This window comes from Serinus canaria, chromosome 3 (assembly GCF_022539315.1).
Source record: "Serinus canaria isolate serCan28SL12 chromosome 3, serCan2020, whole genome shotgun sequence".
In the NCBI taxonomy this organism is placed as follows: Eukaryota; Metazoa; Chordata; class Aves; order Passeriformes; family Fringillidae; genus Serinus; species Serinus canaria.
The window spans coordinates 41,508,883-41,524,443 of record NC_066316.1 but is presented as its reverse complement, the minus strand read 5'-3'; the positions used below and the strand labels follow the sequence as shown (position 1 = coordinate 41,524,443).

Sequence of the window (15,561 nt, the reverse complement as noted above, 5' to 3'; positions counted from 1 at the left end):
CATGGAGCAGCCTTTGTCTCCTCAGTGACTCTCTTGTTACTGTGTGTGGACAGAATGTCACTACCCTTAGCAGCTAGATTTCAGGGGAACAAGCACAAATGATGCAAAGCACTTCTGAGCTGAAGAACAGCAGGGTACCAGCTCAGATTAATTGTGTGTAGCTGCCTACAGTAACAAGGAAAGATGGTCTTTATTACTTCAGAGTACAGTGAGGTCTTTACAAAGGCAGAATTTTATCCTTCTTACTTGAGTTAAGCAGACAACACTTGGACACAGCCCCTCCTGCTCTAATCCTGCCTTTCCTTTTCCCCTTCCACAGTGGCGTGGTTCACCTTTGACCCCTCCTCAGCTCACAGAGACATCGTGCTGTCGAATGACAACCAGACTGCCACCTGCAACAGCTACGATGACCGGGTGGTTCTGGGCACCGCCGCCTTCTCCAAGGGTGTGCATTACTGGGAGCTGCACGTGGACCGCTACGACAACCACCCGGACCCAGCCTTCGGCATTGCCAGGATTAACGTGGTCAAGGACATGATGCTGGGCAAGGACGACAAGGCGTGGGCCATGTACGTGGACAACAACCGCAGCTGGTTCATGCACTGCAACTCCCACACCAACCGGTGAGTGCTGCCTCGGGGCTTCTCTCCTCACAGGCATTTCTTCTGCCCTGCATCCCAGGCAGCTGTCTCAGCAAGCCGTCTAGTCCAGCTCCCGGCTAAATGTACTCGTTTTATTCCTTCTTAAAAATCACTAGTGACAGTGATTGCACCTTAACAGTCTGTGTTGTGTTTGTTATCCTCACAGTTATTGGGTTTTCCCTGAGATTTTGCCTAAATGCCCCCTGCTGGGACTTAAACCCATTATTGCATGTCCCACCCACATCAGCAGACATGGGCACGGCACAATGGATGCAGGACTTCTCTCATTGCTGGAGGGAGAAAGGTGGCTGGTCCTCTTCATTAGGAGGAATCTTGGCTGCAGATTGTACAATAATTAGGCTGCAGGTGTTTGTCTGCAGTTCTGACAGCTATTAAGGGTTTTGCTGTGGGTCACAGTGAGGCAGATCTGGATACAAGGGACTGTTTGGCAGTGAGGGCTAAGTGACAGCTTTCATTGTACCAAAGAGCTTTGAAAAGAACCTCAACTAGTGCAACCAGCTTAGAGGAGGATTTCAGAATGCCCCCAAGCCACTGTTACCAAGCCTCCCTCTCCCAGCACTCGGAGGCTCTGTGTTGTCAATGCAACTGAGCAGTGGAGAGACATGTTCTAGCTGCAGGTACCTCCAGGGATGGATCACACAGAGAGAACAACTGTCAGTACAGATCCTGTGTTGTGCTGACATGGTTGCATGACTTTCAGTGCTCAGGATAGTTATTTCTGCCTAGTGCTGGCTTCTGTTTTGTTGAAGTGATGCCAGACTGTGCAGAGGACACAAGGTTAACTTTGCTTGAAGGTATCAGAGCAGAACTGCACTGCTCTCTTTCTGTGTCCCATGAGAGGTTCAGCCTTAGCTGAAGGTCAGCTGGGTGCTGAGACCCTTGAGAAGATCTCCTCTGAAAAGGATCCGAAGTCCCTTGCTTATTTTGGAAAATGGTGTATTCATATACCTGTTCTATCACAATGGGAAATTGATGGATGAGTAAAATGACTGATTAAGGATATGTAGCAGGTCTGTGGCTGCTGAAATCAAAAGAGCTGAAGCAGAGCTGAAATCAACTTCTGTTTAGTTTTCTACTGACTGTCCCACCAGACTCTCACTGTCTCACTGTCTCAAGTGTTTTTTCTGTTATACCAAACTATTAAAACAAAGTTTTACAGTGATTTTTGAAACACTGAAATGCAGGTGTCTCCTTAAAGCAATAAGATTGTGTCAACATGCACTGTGTCCTAAGGTTGATTGTAATGTCTCCCACTGAATAGTCATTTATATTCTACAGCATACCTGTGCTTTAAGTAAATACACTGAAAATGGTGGGAATTTTTGTTTGAAACATGGTTTGATTTTGCAGTTCATTACAGACAGGTGGAAGGACCTTGTAGCTGGATCAAAATCTATTTGAAGTCACTTGGATTGTTCTCCATGGGTCCAAAAACCTTAGATCATGTTCTAAGACAATATAGAGTAAAATAAGATCAGTATAATAAATATACCAAAAAGTTCTCTGTCCCTTTAACATCTTGATTCGATTCAGGGCGGAAGTAATGTTAAGCTGTATTAATTTTAATGCTCTGTGGAACAGCTTATGTTTTCTGGAAAAAAGCTGGCAACCATTCTGTGCACCACTGTCCCAGAAACCTATTTTATGGATTTGGTCCTCGGCACGCTCCTCCCGGCAAGCAACACACAAGCTAAGCAAAAGCTTTTTTCTGGGAAACCCAAGCAATGGAAACACTAAGGATTTCCAATCATCCTGCTTAATCAAGAGAACAAAGTGCTTTCTGTTGATGATAGTTTCCCAGTTTTTACCTGATAAAACACAAAAGGCATGTGCAAGGCATGGATAGACCCATGGAATATCTGTTCAAGGGAAGTACACTCGCAAAGGGCATGTAGTCTTATGAAATCACATGCGCTTCAATGAAATTAGGTCTAGGCATTATATTTTTAACTGTGACAGTCAACTAGGTCAGTTTTTTAACTCATTAGCTGTAATACTCTTGTGGAAACAGTTATTGCTGCCTATTTGTTTTTCCCCGCTGGACACGAGTGCATGACAGCACAGCATCACAATCCAAAGCGAATTCATTGTCAACTTTTAGCCTCTGGGATGTTGTTGTGGTGAAAGTTACACCTTAGTAATGGTTTCTTGCTTCCTAAACATCATGAGAATAAATTAGGGTAATTAATAAATGACTAGTTTCAAGGATAACTGGAGACAGAGCTTGAAAGTCTAATTTGTGTGATCTGTCACATTTTCTGTTCTTTTCACTCAGAGCAAGCAAAATTGGATCTAGCATGACTTCTGTAAGGCTGGAAGGGGCATGAACAGGAGACTCTAATGCACACAGAAACAAAGGGATCCTTTTGAGAACAGGCTGAGGAAACTGGTTGAGAAAATACTTTAGGGCAGAGATATAGGTTTTGGAGGCACCTTTAAGTCTTGTTGTTCTCAGAAATCTGAGCCTGGGAAAATCATGGCACAGATCCTTCCAGAAGCTATGCTAAGGCACATGGAGGACAGGGAGGAGATCAAAGACAGCAAGCACGGCTTTACCAAGGGCAAATCCTACCTTACCAACCTTGTGGCCTTCTATGGTGGAGTGACTACAGCAGTGGACAAGGGAAGAGCTATGGGCACCATCCATCTGCACTTCTGTAAGGCCCTTGATATGGTTCCCCCCCCCAAAAAAATCCTGCTCTCCAAATTGGAGACACATAGATATGATGGATGCCTGATGGATAAGGAATTGGTTGAATAGTCACATCCAGAGGGTAGTGGTGATCAGCAAGATGTTCAGATGGAGGCTGGTGACAAGTGGTGTCCCTCAGAGGTCCATACTGGGGCCAACTCTATTGATTGTCTTCATCAATGTCATAGAGAGTGGGATCAAGTGCACCCTCAGCAAGGTCACAGATGACACCAAGCTGAGTGCTGTGGTTGACACACCTGAGGGACGAGATAACACCAGATGGACCTGGACACGTTCAAGAAGTGGGGCCACGGGAGCCTCATGGGCTTCAACAAAGCAAATTGCAGACCCTGCATCTGGATCAGGGCAGGATGGAGGATGAAGGGATTGACAGCACCCCTGCCAAGAAGGACTTGGGGATATTGGTTCCTGAGAGGCTGATCATGGTCTGTCAGCGTGCACTTGCAGCCCAGAAGGACAGCTGTATCCTGGGCAAAAATTGTCAGAGGGGACGGAACATCGCTCCTTTGAAGGAAGGCTGAGAGAGTGGGGATGCTCAGCCTGGAGAAGAGGAAGCTCCAGGGAGGTCTGATTGTGGTCTTTCAGTGCTTAGAGGGGGTTTGTAAGAAAGATGGGGACAGTCTTTTTAGCAGGGCTTGTTGTTCTAGGACAAGGAGAGATAGTTTTGAACTGAATGAAGCTGAATTCACGGTAGCTGTAAGGAAGGCATTTTTTTACAGTGAGGGTGGTGAAACACTTGAACTGGTTGCTCAGAGAGGTTGTGCATGCCCCATCCCTAGAAACATTCCAGGGCAGATTGGATGGGCTTCTGAGCAGCTCAACCTAGTTGAAGATGTCCCTGCTCTTTGCAGGGGGTTGGACTGGATGACCTTAAAAGGTCCCTTCCAATCCAAACAGTTCTGAGAAGTGCTGTATGCCCATTAGCAAGAGGCACTGACATTCAATGCAATAGATCTGTTCCTTGGCAAAGCTCCCAAGAGCAAGACTAGCAGGTGCTACAGGCAATACTCCAGCCACTTCATGTCTGTGGAAAGAAGGAGGTGTAAATCTCCTTGAAATATATTTTATACTGAAAAACCCAACAGAAAGTTGAAATCTAGAGTATTTACATTTTAGTCTTTAAAGTCCCTTGCAATCAGGAGAGTCTCTTCATTGACTTCAGAGATCTCAAAAGCAGTTTTTTTCATCACACAGAAATGCTACAACTGAATACAAAATGCTATAATTAGCAATAGATATCATGAAGTTTTTAAGATGCTGTAAAGCCAACACTTATAGTATTGTAATGGAGAATTGAATTAATTATTCAGTTTATTAAATTGTTCATAAATTGTTAATATTTATTTCAAAATAATAGTGAAACTTCTCTTCTTAATTCCTCAAGTCAGTTCATAAAATCATATTCTGCATATTGTCCAAGCTGTTACTGAAAGCATCTTGGAATAACAGCCTCTACTGCAACAGGCAACTGCATTTTTCATGGTAGCCAAATTCCCTTTTCTGTACTCTGACCTTTCAGGCTTCTGCACAGCACTTCTGCACTCAGAAATCAAAATGTTCAGATGATTTACTTGAAAAAATGAAACAGTGTTGCCTATCTCCAGAATTGGATTGTCCTTTAATAAATACTAAGTATTTATTAAAGGAGAATTGCAACAAAAATGTTGCATTTTCCTTTTACATGAAAGGTTACTGGGGTTGTGTGGTATAAGTGTCATGTCATTAAGTAGCTTAAAAATGCATTACAGTAAAGGAGCAGGTTTTTTACATGGTGCCACAGAAGTGTACCAGGAGGGAGCAACATCACTTTGAGTCTCTTGAGCTATTTGGCTTTTTTACCACAACAAAAGAATTTATTAGAAGAGTTATCCTGTAAAACTGTCTAAATGGTGTACCTAAGAGTGAGGAAATGTACTGCAGAAGTTTTCTCATAAAACAGACTCTCCCAGTCTCCTCCTAGAGAAAGGAACCAGGAAAATAGTCCAAAAAGTTCTGGAGTCCTCTAAGCACTGTTCCCAAGGAAGCTTGGGATGCTGAGTAAGAGCAGCTGTTCAGCCCCAGCAGAAGTCCAGCCTCCCTTGTAGCAGTGTGGTGAAGAGCTGCTGCCTGCTTCTGTCCTCCCCAAACCCTGCCAGAGCCACTTTCTCCCTGTGGGGAGATGATGGAGTAGGACTGGGGCAATCTACCTGCTGAATTCCTGCAGAACTTGGGGCAGGAATAAAGGGAGAAGGTCCCCATCCTTCTGCTGTGCCCCCACACCCCTGTGGCTCATGTAGGGGCCTCAGCTGGGTCCTGCCCTTGCCTGGCTGGAATCTGCAGGCAGAATCTATCTCCTCTTCAGTGGGGCTGTCCCCAGGGGCTGCAGAGGGGTCACTCAATGTCACTGTGCAGCACACAGCTAATTAGTCCATGAGAAACAAATTAGCTTGTCACATAGGAAAGAACATCATAATCTCAAAGAAATGAAGTTGCTGTTTCTGTTTCCCTAAGAGAATCTATGTCATTTAAAAGGATGCAATAAAATCCATTTTAAGCAGGATCTAAAATGTGGTGTCCTACATGCAAAGCTGTTCCTAAACAGAGATAAAAAAAAAGTAATCTACTTGTAAATAGGTCCAAATCATAATATTTGCTTCCCACAATCTCATAGTGGGTTTTATGATTGAGGGCTTTTAATAAAAACAGTCTGTGTAGTGAGATACTCATGGTAGGTAAGCATCTTAAGTTTTGATGAAAAATAATTTATTTTGTGGTTTTGGAGAAGAGCTCAGCGAGAAACCTATTAATACTGTTAGGACCAGAGATCAAATCAAAGGCATCTGAGAACAGTGAATTTTCACATCTGAAACCTCTCAGAGCCAATCCATGCTTCTTAGCTATACTATTACTGTTTGAAGAGCTTTAAATGGAGAAGTCAGAGCAGTATTCTGTAATCCACCTTCAGATGAAGTGCCACGTGCCACTTTTAGTCTAAAGGAAAACACTTTGTGACACCTAGTGGACAAGGGGAAAATTTCTTACCCTGCACTACATTCTTCCTAATCGTATTCCAGTCCCCCCCTCCTTTTAACTTTTTTTTATATTTTGCCTGCCTATTGTGATAATTTTTTTGATAAAATGCCGTTAATCTCATGAGTGTTGTGTGCCAGAGGCAAGTGCATGGGAGATAAGACAGCTGCTTCCTTTCCTACTGCCAATTATTTGAAATCTGATTTACCCTGAACAAATGGTGTCAGGCTGTAAATCCATTGCAGAGCCCCATGATATCAGCAGAATGGCAGTGCCTGTGGCCAATCTGCACATCTAGTGGGTATTTTTGCTCAGTGTCCTTTAAAGTAATTCTGAGTTTGACTAACCCCCGAGTCAAAGTGCATTAATGTCAAATTGCTCGAGCGTGTAATGGCTGGCTGAGTGTGTCCTGGCAAGCTCTGCCACTGCAGGAGCTCTCAGCAGCTGCTCCTGACACAACCAATTATCACTGGTATTAATAACTGTGCCTGTACACTCCAGACAGCTCCCAGTCCTATGGCTGAGCACCTTGTCAATCAGAAACTATGCTTACGCCTAACCAGTCCCAACTTTCCTTCTTCCCCAAAACCACTCTCTGTTGTACCTGTGCTCCTCCCTGGGCTCTGGGAATCTGGGTTCCCTTAGAGCATGCCAGGGTGAGTAGTTGAAACTTAAAGTCTCTCTCTGGAGCTGTTAGCAGGCATATTGATTAGAAATGAACACCTAACAAAACAGCTTCCTTCTATTTCATTCCCTGCCATGCATCACTTCACTGTAACAGGGATACTCAGAGGTGATGTGTCTCCAGGACTCCACTGGCTCAGCTCCCAATTTGTCATTTGTTAGCTCTGGACCCCATTTTCATCTCTTAAATTGCAGTTGCAGGAGAAGTGGGTCTAATTTCTGTTTAGGATCCCTTCATTAAGCTCCCATGGGTGTGCTGTGTATGCTTCAGATAAAGGTGTGGATCAGTCATCCCCAAATGCCTCAGGGGTAATCATTTCCCTGTGCTGCTCCAGGCTCCTTTTGCTTAGTAAGGCTGGCTGGTCCTGGAGAGAGCAGCACAGTGTGCTCTGCCTTCACCGACAATGTGTGCCCTTTGTACCTTAGGACTGAAGGAGGAGTTTCTAAAGGTGCCACTGTTGGTGTGCTCCTGGACCTGAACAAGCACAACCTGACCTTTTACATAAATGGGCAGCAGCAGGGGCCTCCAGCATTTGAAAACATCGAGGGCGTCTTCATGCCGGCACTGAGCCTCAATCGGAACGTCCAGGTAAATCTGCAGTCCTGCCCCACTTACCCTTTCCAGCTAAAGGAGCTGATAGCATCATCTGGGGGTAGTCAGAACAGATAGGGGTTCTTTTCCTTCTAGGCTTACATCTAGGCTACTCACACTCCTTGGACTACATTTGACCTTCTGCCTTGCCTGACCAATGTGAACAGTAATGCTGTAAAACAGTAAAAGTACCTGCATGCACTAACTCCTGCTCCGATTTTCCTGTGATGCTTCACTTGGAAAGCAGTGTCTCTAAAATTCTCCCCAGCCAGTTTGACTAAAAACCATCTTAATTTCTCCTATATCTCATGTTTGGAGATAATTAACATTGGCAAATGACTGAAGTATGAGCAGCACAGTGGTAAGGAGAGCAAAGGCAACATAAGTCAGGGAATTGGCACAACAGAGCATATCAGTCAGCACATCATTGTTGTGCTCTGTGTACAAGAGGTTTTCCTCTTGTCTTTAAATATAACACATTTTTACTTCAAGACCCCTGGTTATGGCTACAAACTGGGTGTGGTATGAGAGAGAACCTGTGGAAATACCCAGGAGCCTGAGGACTGAAGGAGGTCTGCTTAGGTCAGGCAGGACCAGGACAGCCAGGGTGGAACACTCATCATGTCCATGGGCTCCATTGCGGGATCTCTGTCCTGAGCACTTGGGGTCCTTCATGCAGACATCCCATCAACCTTCTACCTACCTACCTACCTACCTACCTACCTACCTACCTACCTACCTACCTACCTACCTACCTATCTACCTACCTACCTACCTACCTACCTACCTGCCTACCTTGTGGATATCTACAACTGGTGGCTAGATTTGGGAAAAGATACAGACACCTGGCTTCTCAGTCCCTAAGTATTCAGGAGGGAAGGGGGAAGGAGACTTGTTCATTTCAAAGACTAGATATCATCTCCATTAATAGTCTTGATTTAAACTTGGACCTGCAGTCCCACAGCCCTTTCCATGTCATTTGCCTGCTCTTTGCTGAGGATGTCTCCGTTTTGAATCTAATGTTATTTCTTCTTTGTGCAGGTGACCCTGCACACAGGACTGGAGGTGCCACAATCTGTAAAACAGCCCAAGTTGCCCAACAACTAATGAAGCCCCGTCTGACACTGTGCTGGATTCTGTAAGCTTTCTCAGTGTGTTTTGGCACTTTTCAGTAAGTCAGTAAAAAAGCATCCTCTTCCCTGACTTGAAACACTGTGCAGCATGCTGCTCACCGAATAATCGGCTGGTTAGAGCCAGGCCACTCCATTTTCAATTTAACAGCCATAGCAAGCACATCCACTGGACTGGCACTCGACTGCAGATGGGTACCTGAACATATCTACTCTGCACTGCATACGTATGTACACTCATGTGCACACACACACACACAAACACATCTGTAAAGCAAAAGGTTAAATGAGTGTATCTTCTCTCTCATGGCTGGATTTGTGCTTAAGTATTAGGGATGCTGGAAAAAATGGGTGAGATTGAAGGATGTTGGATGTTGGAACAGTTTACCAGTAGATGAACTGGATTCCCTTGCCACCTGAAGTCCTTAAATAAAGAAAGCATATGTTTTGACAGCTGAGACGGAGGTTATATGCTCAAGAATTCCTGGTTGTCCATTCCATTCAGGGGCTCAAATGATCATGGATTATTCCTTCTGGCTCTAGACTGCAGTAAGCTATAGGATAATGTCCCTTTAGAATTCAGTGGCAGAACTTACCTGCAATGAGAACAAGATTGGTTCCCAAACACTGCCATGAAATAGGTGGGTTGATTTTAGCTAACACCATGATACATGCAGAATTCAGGAACAGAAAGTCAAAAGAAAAACATCCTTGATGCATTTTAGTGTTTGTTATTTAGGCATGACTGTGGAGACACTTAGCGAAGATGTGACTGTGGTTATCAGCACAACTCTTAAAAAACAGTGCATGGGAGATTCCTTTGAACTGAAATGATACAAGATTTATTTAAATATGGCACATGCAAAGTCTCCCACATTGAGAAATGATGCTTTCCAGCCTTGATCCTAATAAAACCTGTGCAGCTGTAGTTCCAATGTAGCTTTGAGATCTGAAGCCTTAATTTTCTTTTAGATTACTGTGAGCTAATTAATGTCTTGATCCTAATGAAACACTTGAGAGAGATTATTAGCAGTAACGCAAAACCCATCCCTAAGAATTTTTCTGTATTGGGACATAAATCTTTTGCAAGAATTGACCTGTGCCTGGCATGTCCCACAGAAACAAGCAGCTATTTCAGGTGCTGCCTGTGACAGCTGGAGTCTGACTGACAGTGATCTTTTCTCACTGCCATGGCACTGTGAGTTTTCTGTCACCTGCATGCAGGTGTCAGAAAACCAAGCACTGGTTTGCCTGTGTGCTTTGTTTCCTCTGAACCCAGTTAACATGTTTAGAGGAAACACGTGTGTGTGTGTGTGTGTGTGTGTATAGTGGCAATGCATGAGGACGAGATGCAGCAGGCTTGGTGAGCCCATGACATCTTGGACTCTTGTCACTCTAACCCTATAGAGGTGTGGTGCTATCAAACAAGAAGAGCATAAACTTTCAAATCCTATCAATGTACTATTTCCTTTTTTAAAATCCTGCTGCTTATACAAATTTTCCTCTTCAAGCATACGTATACGCACACACATATTCTTATCAGGCATGTAATTATTAAACATGAAAACAAATATTCTGACCAAAATCCAGCTTACTGCCTTGCATTAAAGCACAGCACAGGACAAACAGCCCAGGCCTGCCTTCAGGCAGCCTGCCAGCCCCCAGATATCCTGCTGCAGGCCCACTTCAGCTCTCTCTCTGGAGCACATCACTCAGGTAGTGCTGAGTGATGGCAAGGCTTCCCTGTGGCAAACAGCCAGAATCCTCCCGTGGGTCATCTTGCCTCACAGCCATTGTGGGAAGGGAAAGGCAGCCCAGAACAGAGCTGGGCTATTGCACAGACACAAAGCAGTCTGCCATCCTGCTGCCTGTAGCCAACCAAGCATCCTGTAGCCCACCTCTCCTGCAGGACAGCAACGCACCTTCAGCAACATCAAGACTGAAACAGGAAATAAAACCAACGATGGAAAAATAATAACATATGCTTTTAAATGAGGAAGCAACAGCACTTCCTTTAAAGTCTGGAACGGATTGTATTAGTAAACTTGTAGACAATGGAATAACTGTGCTATGCTTATCTTGGTTTTGTAAAGAATAACAGAGACCAACTGTGTTATAATCCTTGGTTTCATTCAATACCATATGAACTCATGCAAGATTTTCTAATTAGCAGGTCTGTTTTCACCTACCTCAGCTAGAACGCTACCAGACCCCACATTTTCTCTTGAGTGTGCTCTTCTGCAAACCTAACAGTTGTATTCATAGCATTGGCTTTGAGTATTGCCAGTCAAAGTAGTGTATGGGAATATTGTACATAAATTGCACATAGTTTTTTATATGGGGAAACATCCTGTGATAATTTTAATATGGAAGGCACTCCACTTTCACTTGTGTTAGACAGGGCATTGTTTGTTTTGGGACAGAACCTTTGTCTTTACTCCCAACTTCTGCGAAGGAAACTGAAGTGAATTTACATCTTTCCAATTTTCAACCATTGCCAGATGTTTAAAATTAATTCTGAATGACTTTTAGAAGTGTTTGCAGTACTCAGTTTTCGTTTTCATAATTGCTTTGGTGTTGGTTCCTGGTGTTTTATATCCTGAAGAGAACACATTGAGTGACATGTTGATTTCTAATGAATATATGGACAGTAGGTAGAAACAGTGAGTAGAGAAGCTCAGTTTTTACCCTCTACACATTCCAACAATCACAAAAGTAGGGTAGCTACCATTATATTCTCCTTTTAACCTAGTAGAAATGCAAATAAGTTAAAAGGATCACAGTTAGAAGTAGGCTACCTGCATTAGTAAGACTACTTTACCCTAGGTAAAAAACTAAACAAAGCGTTTGCATGTGTTGGTTGTGTACACAATCAAGGACTTACATTTGGCATGGCCTGTAGCAATAAACCCATTATCCTCATAGAGTGCACTCTTGTGACTTCAGCTGGGTACATTTTCATAGTTTGATTAACAGAAATAATGCTTAAGTAGTTACAATTACTCTAGGAAACTAACAACTCCACACATTAGTATTTATGCAGAGCTTGCAGGGGCCGTCAGAACACAAGCAGGGAGAGGTGGGGCGCTCCCACTGCTCTGCTCAGGATGGAGGTAGTTTCCTTCTCTGCAGGCAACTTCCCCAAGGTCCATCTCATTGCAAACCCAGCAGTTTGCATGTTCTTCATCTATATGCCAGTTCTTTTTATCTCTTATGCCAGTTTTTGTTTCCTCCAAATCCTTTCTTTAGGAGGGAGTCAGCCTTTAGTCCCTGCAGAAACAGCATTGCTGACTGTTCAGGGAGAGCCCAGAGCGCAGAAGAGTGGAATAGACACCCAAGGGGACCATTTTGTGTGCTCTTCTTCCTTTTGTTCCCTCAGAGTATTTCTGCAGCTCTCTGGGGCTCCAAGCTCACCCAAAGCTGCCTGTCATGGGACTCTTCAGCTTCTAGAAGCCAGGTTGCTTCTTATAAGCAGGAGAGCAAAACCTCTTGCACTGGGATAAATCCCATTCACTGTGGTAGAGAGCCCACATGAAGTAGCTGTAAATTGACTTAACATTTTTAAAAAACCCACCAAAACACAAACAGGCCCTCCCCTTATTAACAAAACAAAGCTTGACTTCTGCACACACCAGTATGGAACCTCTGAACAGCTGCAAAATAAATTCTGCAGTCGAACTTTCTGTCCTGCAGAGCAACAAAGGACTCTCAGTTTTCACCTACCCCTGGGAGCCCCAACCTTAGCCTTTTGTAAACCTTCTTCCTGGCTCTTTCCTCTGCAAATTTCCATTAAGTTCAGGAGCACTGTCAGACTTCCCAAGGCACACAATGCTATACAAATTCCACTTCCTCCTTTTCCCTCATCAATTTGAAAAGAGCTCACAAGATCTCGTAGTAAGACTTAATGTCAATATAAGCACACATGTAGCTGACAATCCCTTGCTCCTTCTGCTGTGGAAAGGTATGTGCTGTAAAATTATTCTCAGTGAGGACAGTAATATACTGTGATGTAAAATTTGGAAAGCAATTTGACTTCTAAAAACATAGAAAAGATGGGCAAACAGCACTGTCACCTCCTATACTTGCCTATGCACTTAAGATACATAGAGGAAAATATATTGGACTGCACAAAATAAATAAAATAAGCACGAGCTTACATTTATCAGAGTTTAAGAGGAAAAAGTATTAAATGTAATTTATTATATGCATTGTGTTCCATCATGTTGTAAATAATGCCATGATAGTGTATTGCTGTAGTTTGTTCTTGGCTGGTGATAGAGTTCTGTGGTAGTGCTGTGTAAGTTGTTTTTTATTTTCTTTTTTTTCCCCCCTCAAAGCATAGTTAGTAAAGATCGCAGAGACCACCCCACACTCTGGTTTCCCAGTTGTTCTAGAGCAAGAAGAAATGTGAGATGCAGCTTTTTTTGTTGTTGTTGTTTTCTCACACGACAATATTTCTTAAGGTAAGAGAGATGAGAATAAGGCCAAGCTGCTACCACCACTGTATGAAAAACACTGTGTTTGAACTGCCAGCAATAGGTAGTGCATTTATGGACCACAGTTTAGATCATCTGTCCCTGTGAAAAGGGACAAAAAATTCCACAACCTGGGAATAGCAGCTTTCTGGTGCCATCTGGTACATCCTTTGATCACAAACAGAAAGATGAGGAAGGAGAGTTGTTAGACCTTATCTCAGGCTTTACTAGCTTTGCAGCATTCTGCTTTAAATAGCAAAACCAAGAATTCAGTTTTGAACCAGGCAAGGTAATATGAAAACACCAAGCATCTTGGCTAGATCAATTTTGGAAGGGAGATTACAGTTACAGATCAACCACATTGCAAATGTAAAGGGCACTTGTCACTGAAAATTACCAGGCAAAGATGGAGACTCCTTTTATTTTATTTATTTTTTTTTTTTTTTTTTAGGAACTAAAAAAGTGAGCTGCTTCTAGTTTTTACTGACAACATTTCTGGTGGTTCCTCTGCCCAGCTCTACTGAATGCTGCGCACACAGAGCCAGGTGGAGCAGCAGCCTGAAGCACAAATCCATCATTAATAAGACACACTTGGTCTTCTCAGGTGCAGAAAGAAGCCCATATGCAAACCCAAGAGACTAGATGTGTGGGGCTCCTGCATCATTGCACAATACAGGAGACAGATGTGTGTTTTACTGACAGAGACACTCAGCAGCATTTATCCCTTCTGTTAAATGACCTTTTTGTTACATTTGTTATTGCAAACAGTTCCAAGCAGAATTAGTTAAAAAAAAAAAAATTATGCTAATTGGAGAATTTCTAACATTTTCTTGTGAAGCAGTAGATAGAAATATTCCTGGATCCTGATTGCATTCATTTATCCTCCACTTCCCTTAAATGTTGTCAATAAAAACACTAACCTTCCTAGGTAGCATGGTGAGAAGACATTATGTGATGAGTATTAAAAATAAATGCATGAGGTAAACCTGCTGTTATTTCTGATTGTTATATGAAGCATGAGTAACACTAATTTAAATGTTGGCAACTAAAAAACTGCAAAGGAATAAGAAAATGGTGTTCAATTCCGGTTAAATGGAAGACAAGAAGTTGTTTCTAAGTTTTCTTAACTACAATATTTCTTTTCTTTACTATCATTTCCCATAGCTTATGAATTTGGAGCTGGTGAAATATACATCTCTGCTATATGTATCTGTCACCAGATCAAGAGGAAAATACAAACTTTTTATAATTTTGTACCTGTAGCAAACGTTTGTATATTTTGAATTAGAAACAAACTGCTTTTTGTCTTTTGGTCCAACTAAAACTTTGTGTATTATTACTATTATTACCCTTTTGGAAAACCTGACATATAAGTTTATGCTGTTTTACAGTTTATAAATAAATTCTTATAACATTGCCAACAAATCCAGCATCAGTACCCTACTTATTATTACAAATTATGATTATATAGATGAGGCATTCATACAGTTTGCATGCTTACCTCCTACTGTTGATACTGCTTTATTACTTACAGTCAAGAATAATCCAGTAAATGGAGAAATCCAAGAGTGTCCTTCCTTAGAGCAACCATCTGTGCCTCAGCTTCAGACATATCCTGATTCAGTGCATGGAACACCTCTCTTTGTCAGCACTAAGACCTAGCTAGTTAGCCAGAGCTAGCACCCTGCCAGCTCTGACTTATGTTGGTTACAGAACTCCTTGGAAAGCTGTGACCCACCTTAAACACTTTGGGTAATCACCCAGTCTCCAGAAGGTTCTAACACTGGAATAAGCAGAGGCTGGAAAGAACCGTAGCATTGGTAGGTTCTCACTGGAAAGCCCTTTTGCAAAAGACTGGGCAGAAGGCTTGTCAGGGCAGGGACGACACAGACTTTGTGAGATGGTTTGAAATGACCGATGGTCCTGGAGCTGCACACCTCTGTCAAGCAGATGGCCTGTGAGGGACTCCAAAGCATTTCAGAGGCAGCATGCCCAGCACACCCAGCCCCTGCAAAAAGGCACTCACACAACCTTCACAGACATCTGTCCGTAAGGCAGAATGAAGCATTCTGACACAGCGACAGTAGTGCCAGGGTAAGAAACAGGAACCCAGCCAAAACAATTAGGAGAAAATACAGACAACGGTGTGGAGACACATCAATCACAGCCTTTCTTTTCTTCTCCCGCAAAAAACACAACTTGTCATCAATTCTTATGGCAATGGGTTTGATGGGCAAAAAAAGATAACCACATATGGCTTAACACATAGGGAAACAGGGAATAAAGATAACTGCAA

The 15,561-nt window shown here is 42.9% G+C and overlaps 1 protein-coding gene across 11 annotated transcripts in view; it reads left to right on the top strand.

Moving 5' to 3' along the window:
- The window catches only part of TRIM67 (tripartite motif containing 67), a 34,421-nt gene extending 25,035 nt beyond the window's left edge, over positions 1–9,386 (top strand). For 8 of the 11 annotated variants that reach the window (XM_050971931.1, XM_050971924.1, XM_050971929.1 and 5 more), the window contains 3 exons: positions 320–623; positions 7,495–7,657; positions 8,702–9,386. In XM_050971931.1, coding sequence (XP_050827888.1) covers positions 320–623; positions 7,495–7,657; positions 8,702–8,767 — 533 coding nt within the window. In that variant the 3' untranslated portion in view covers positions 8,768–9,386. The remainder of the gene's footprint in view (positions 1–319; positions 624–7,494; positions 7,658–8,701) is intronic. The other 3 variants (XM_050971928.1, XM_050971930.1, XM_050971927.1) reach the window with 1 other exon arrangement.
- The last annotated feature ends 6,175 nt before the right edge of the window (positions 9,387–15,561 follow it).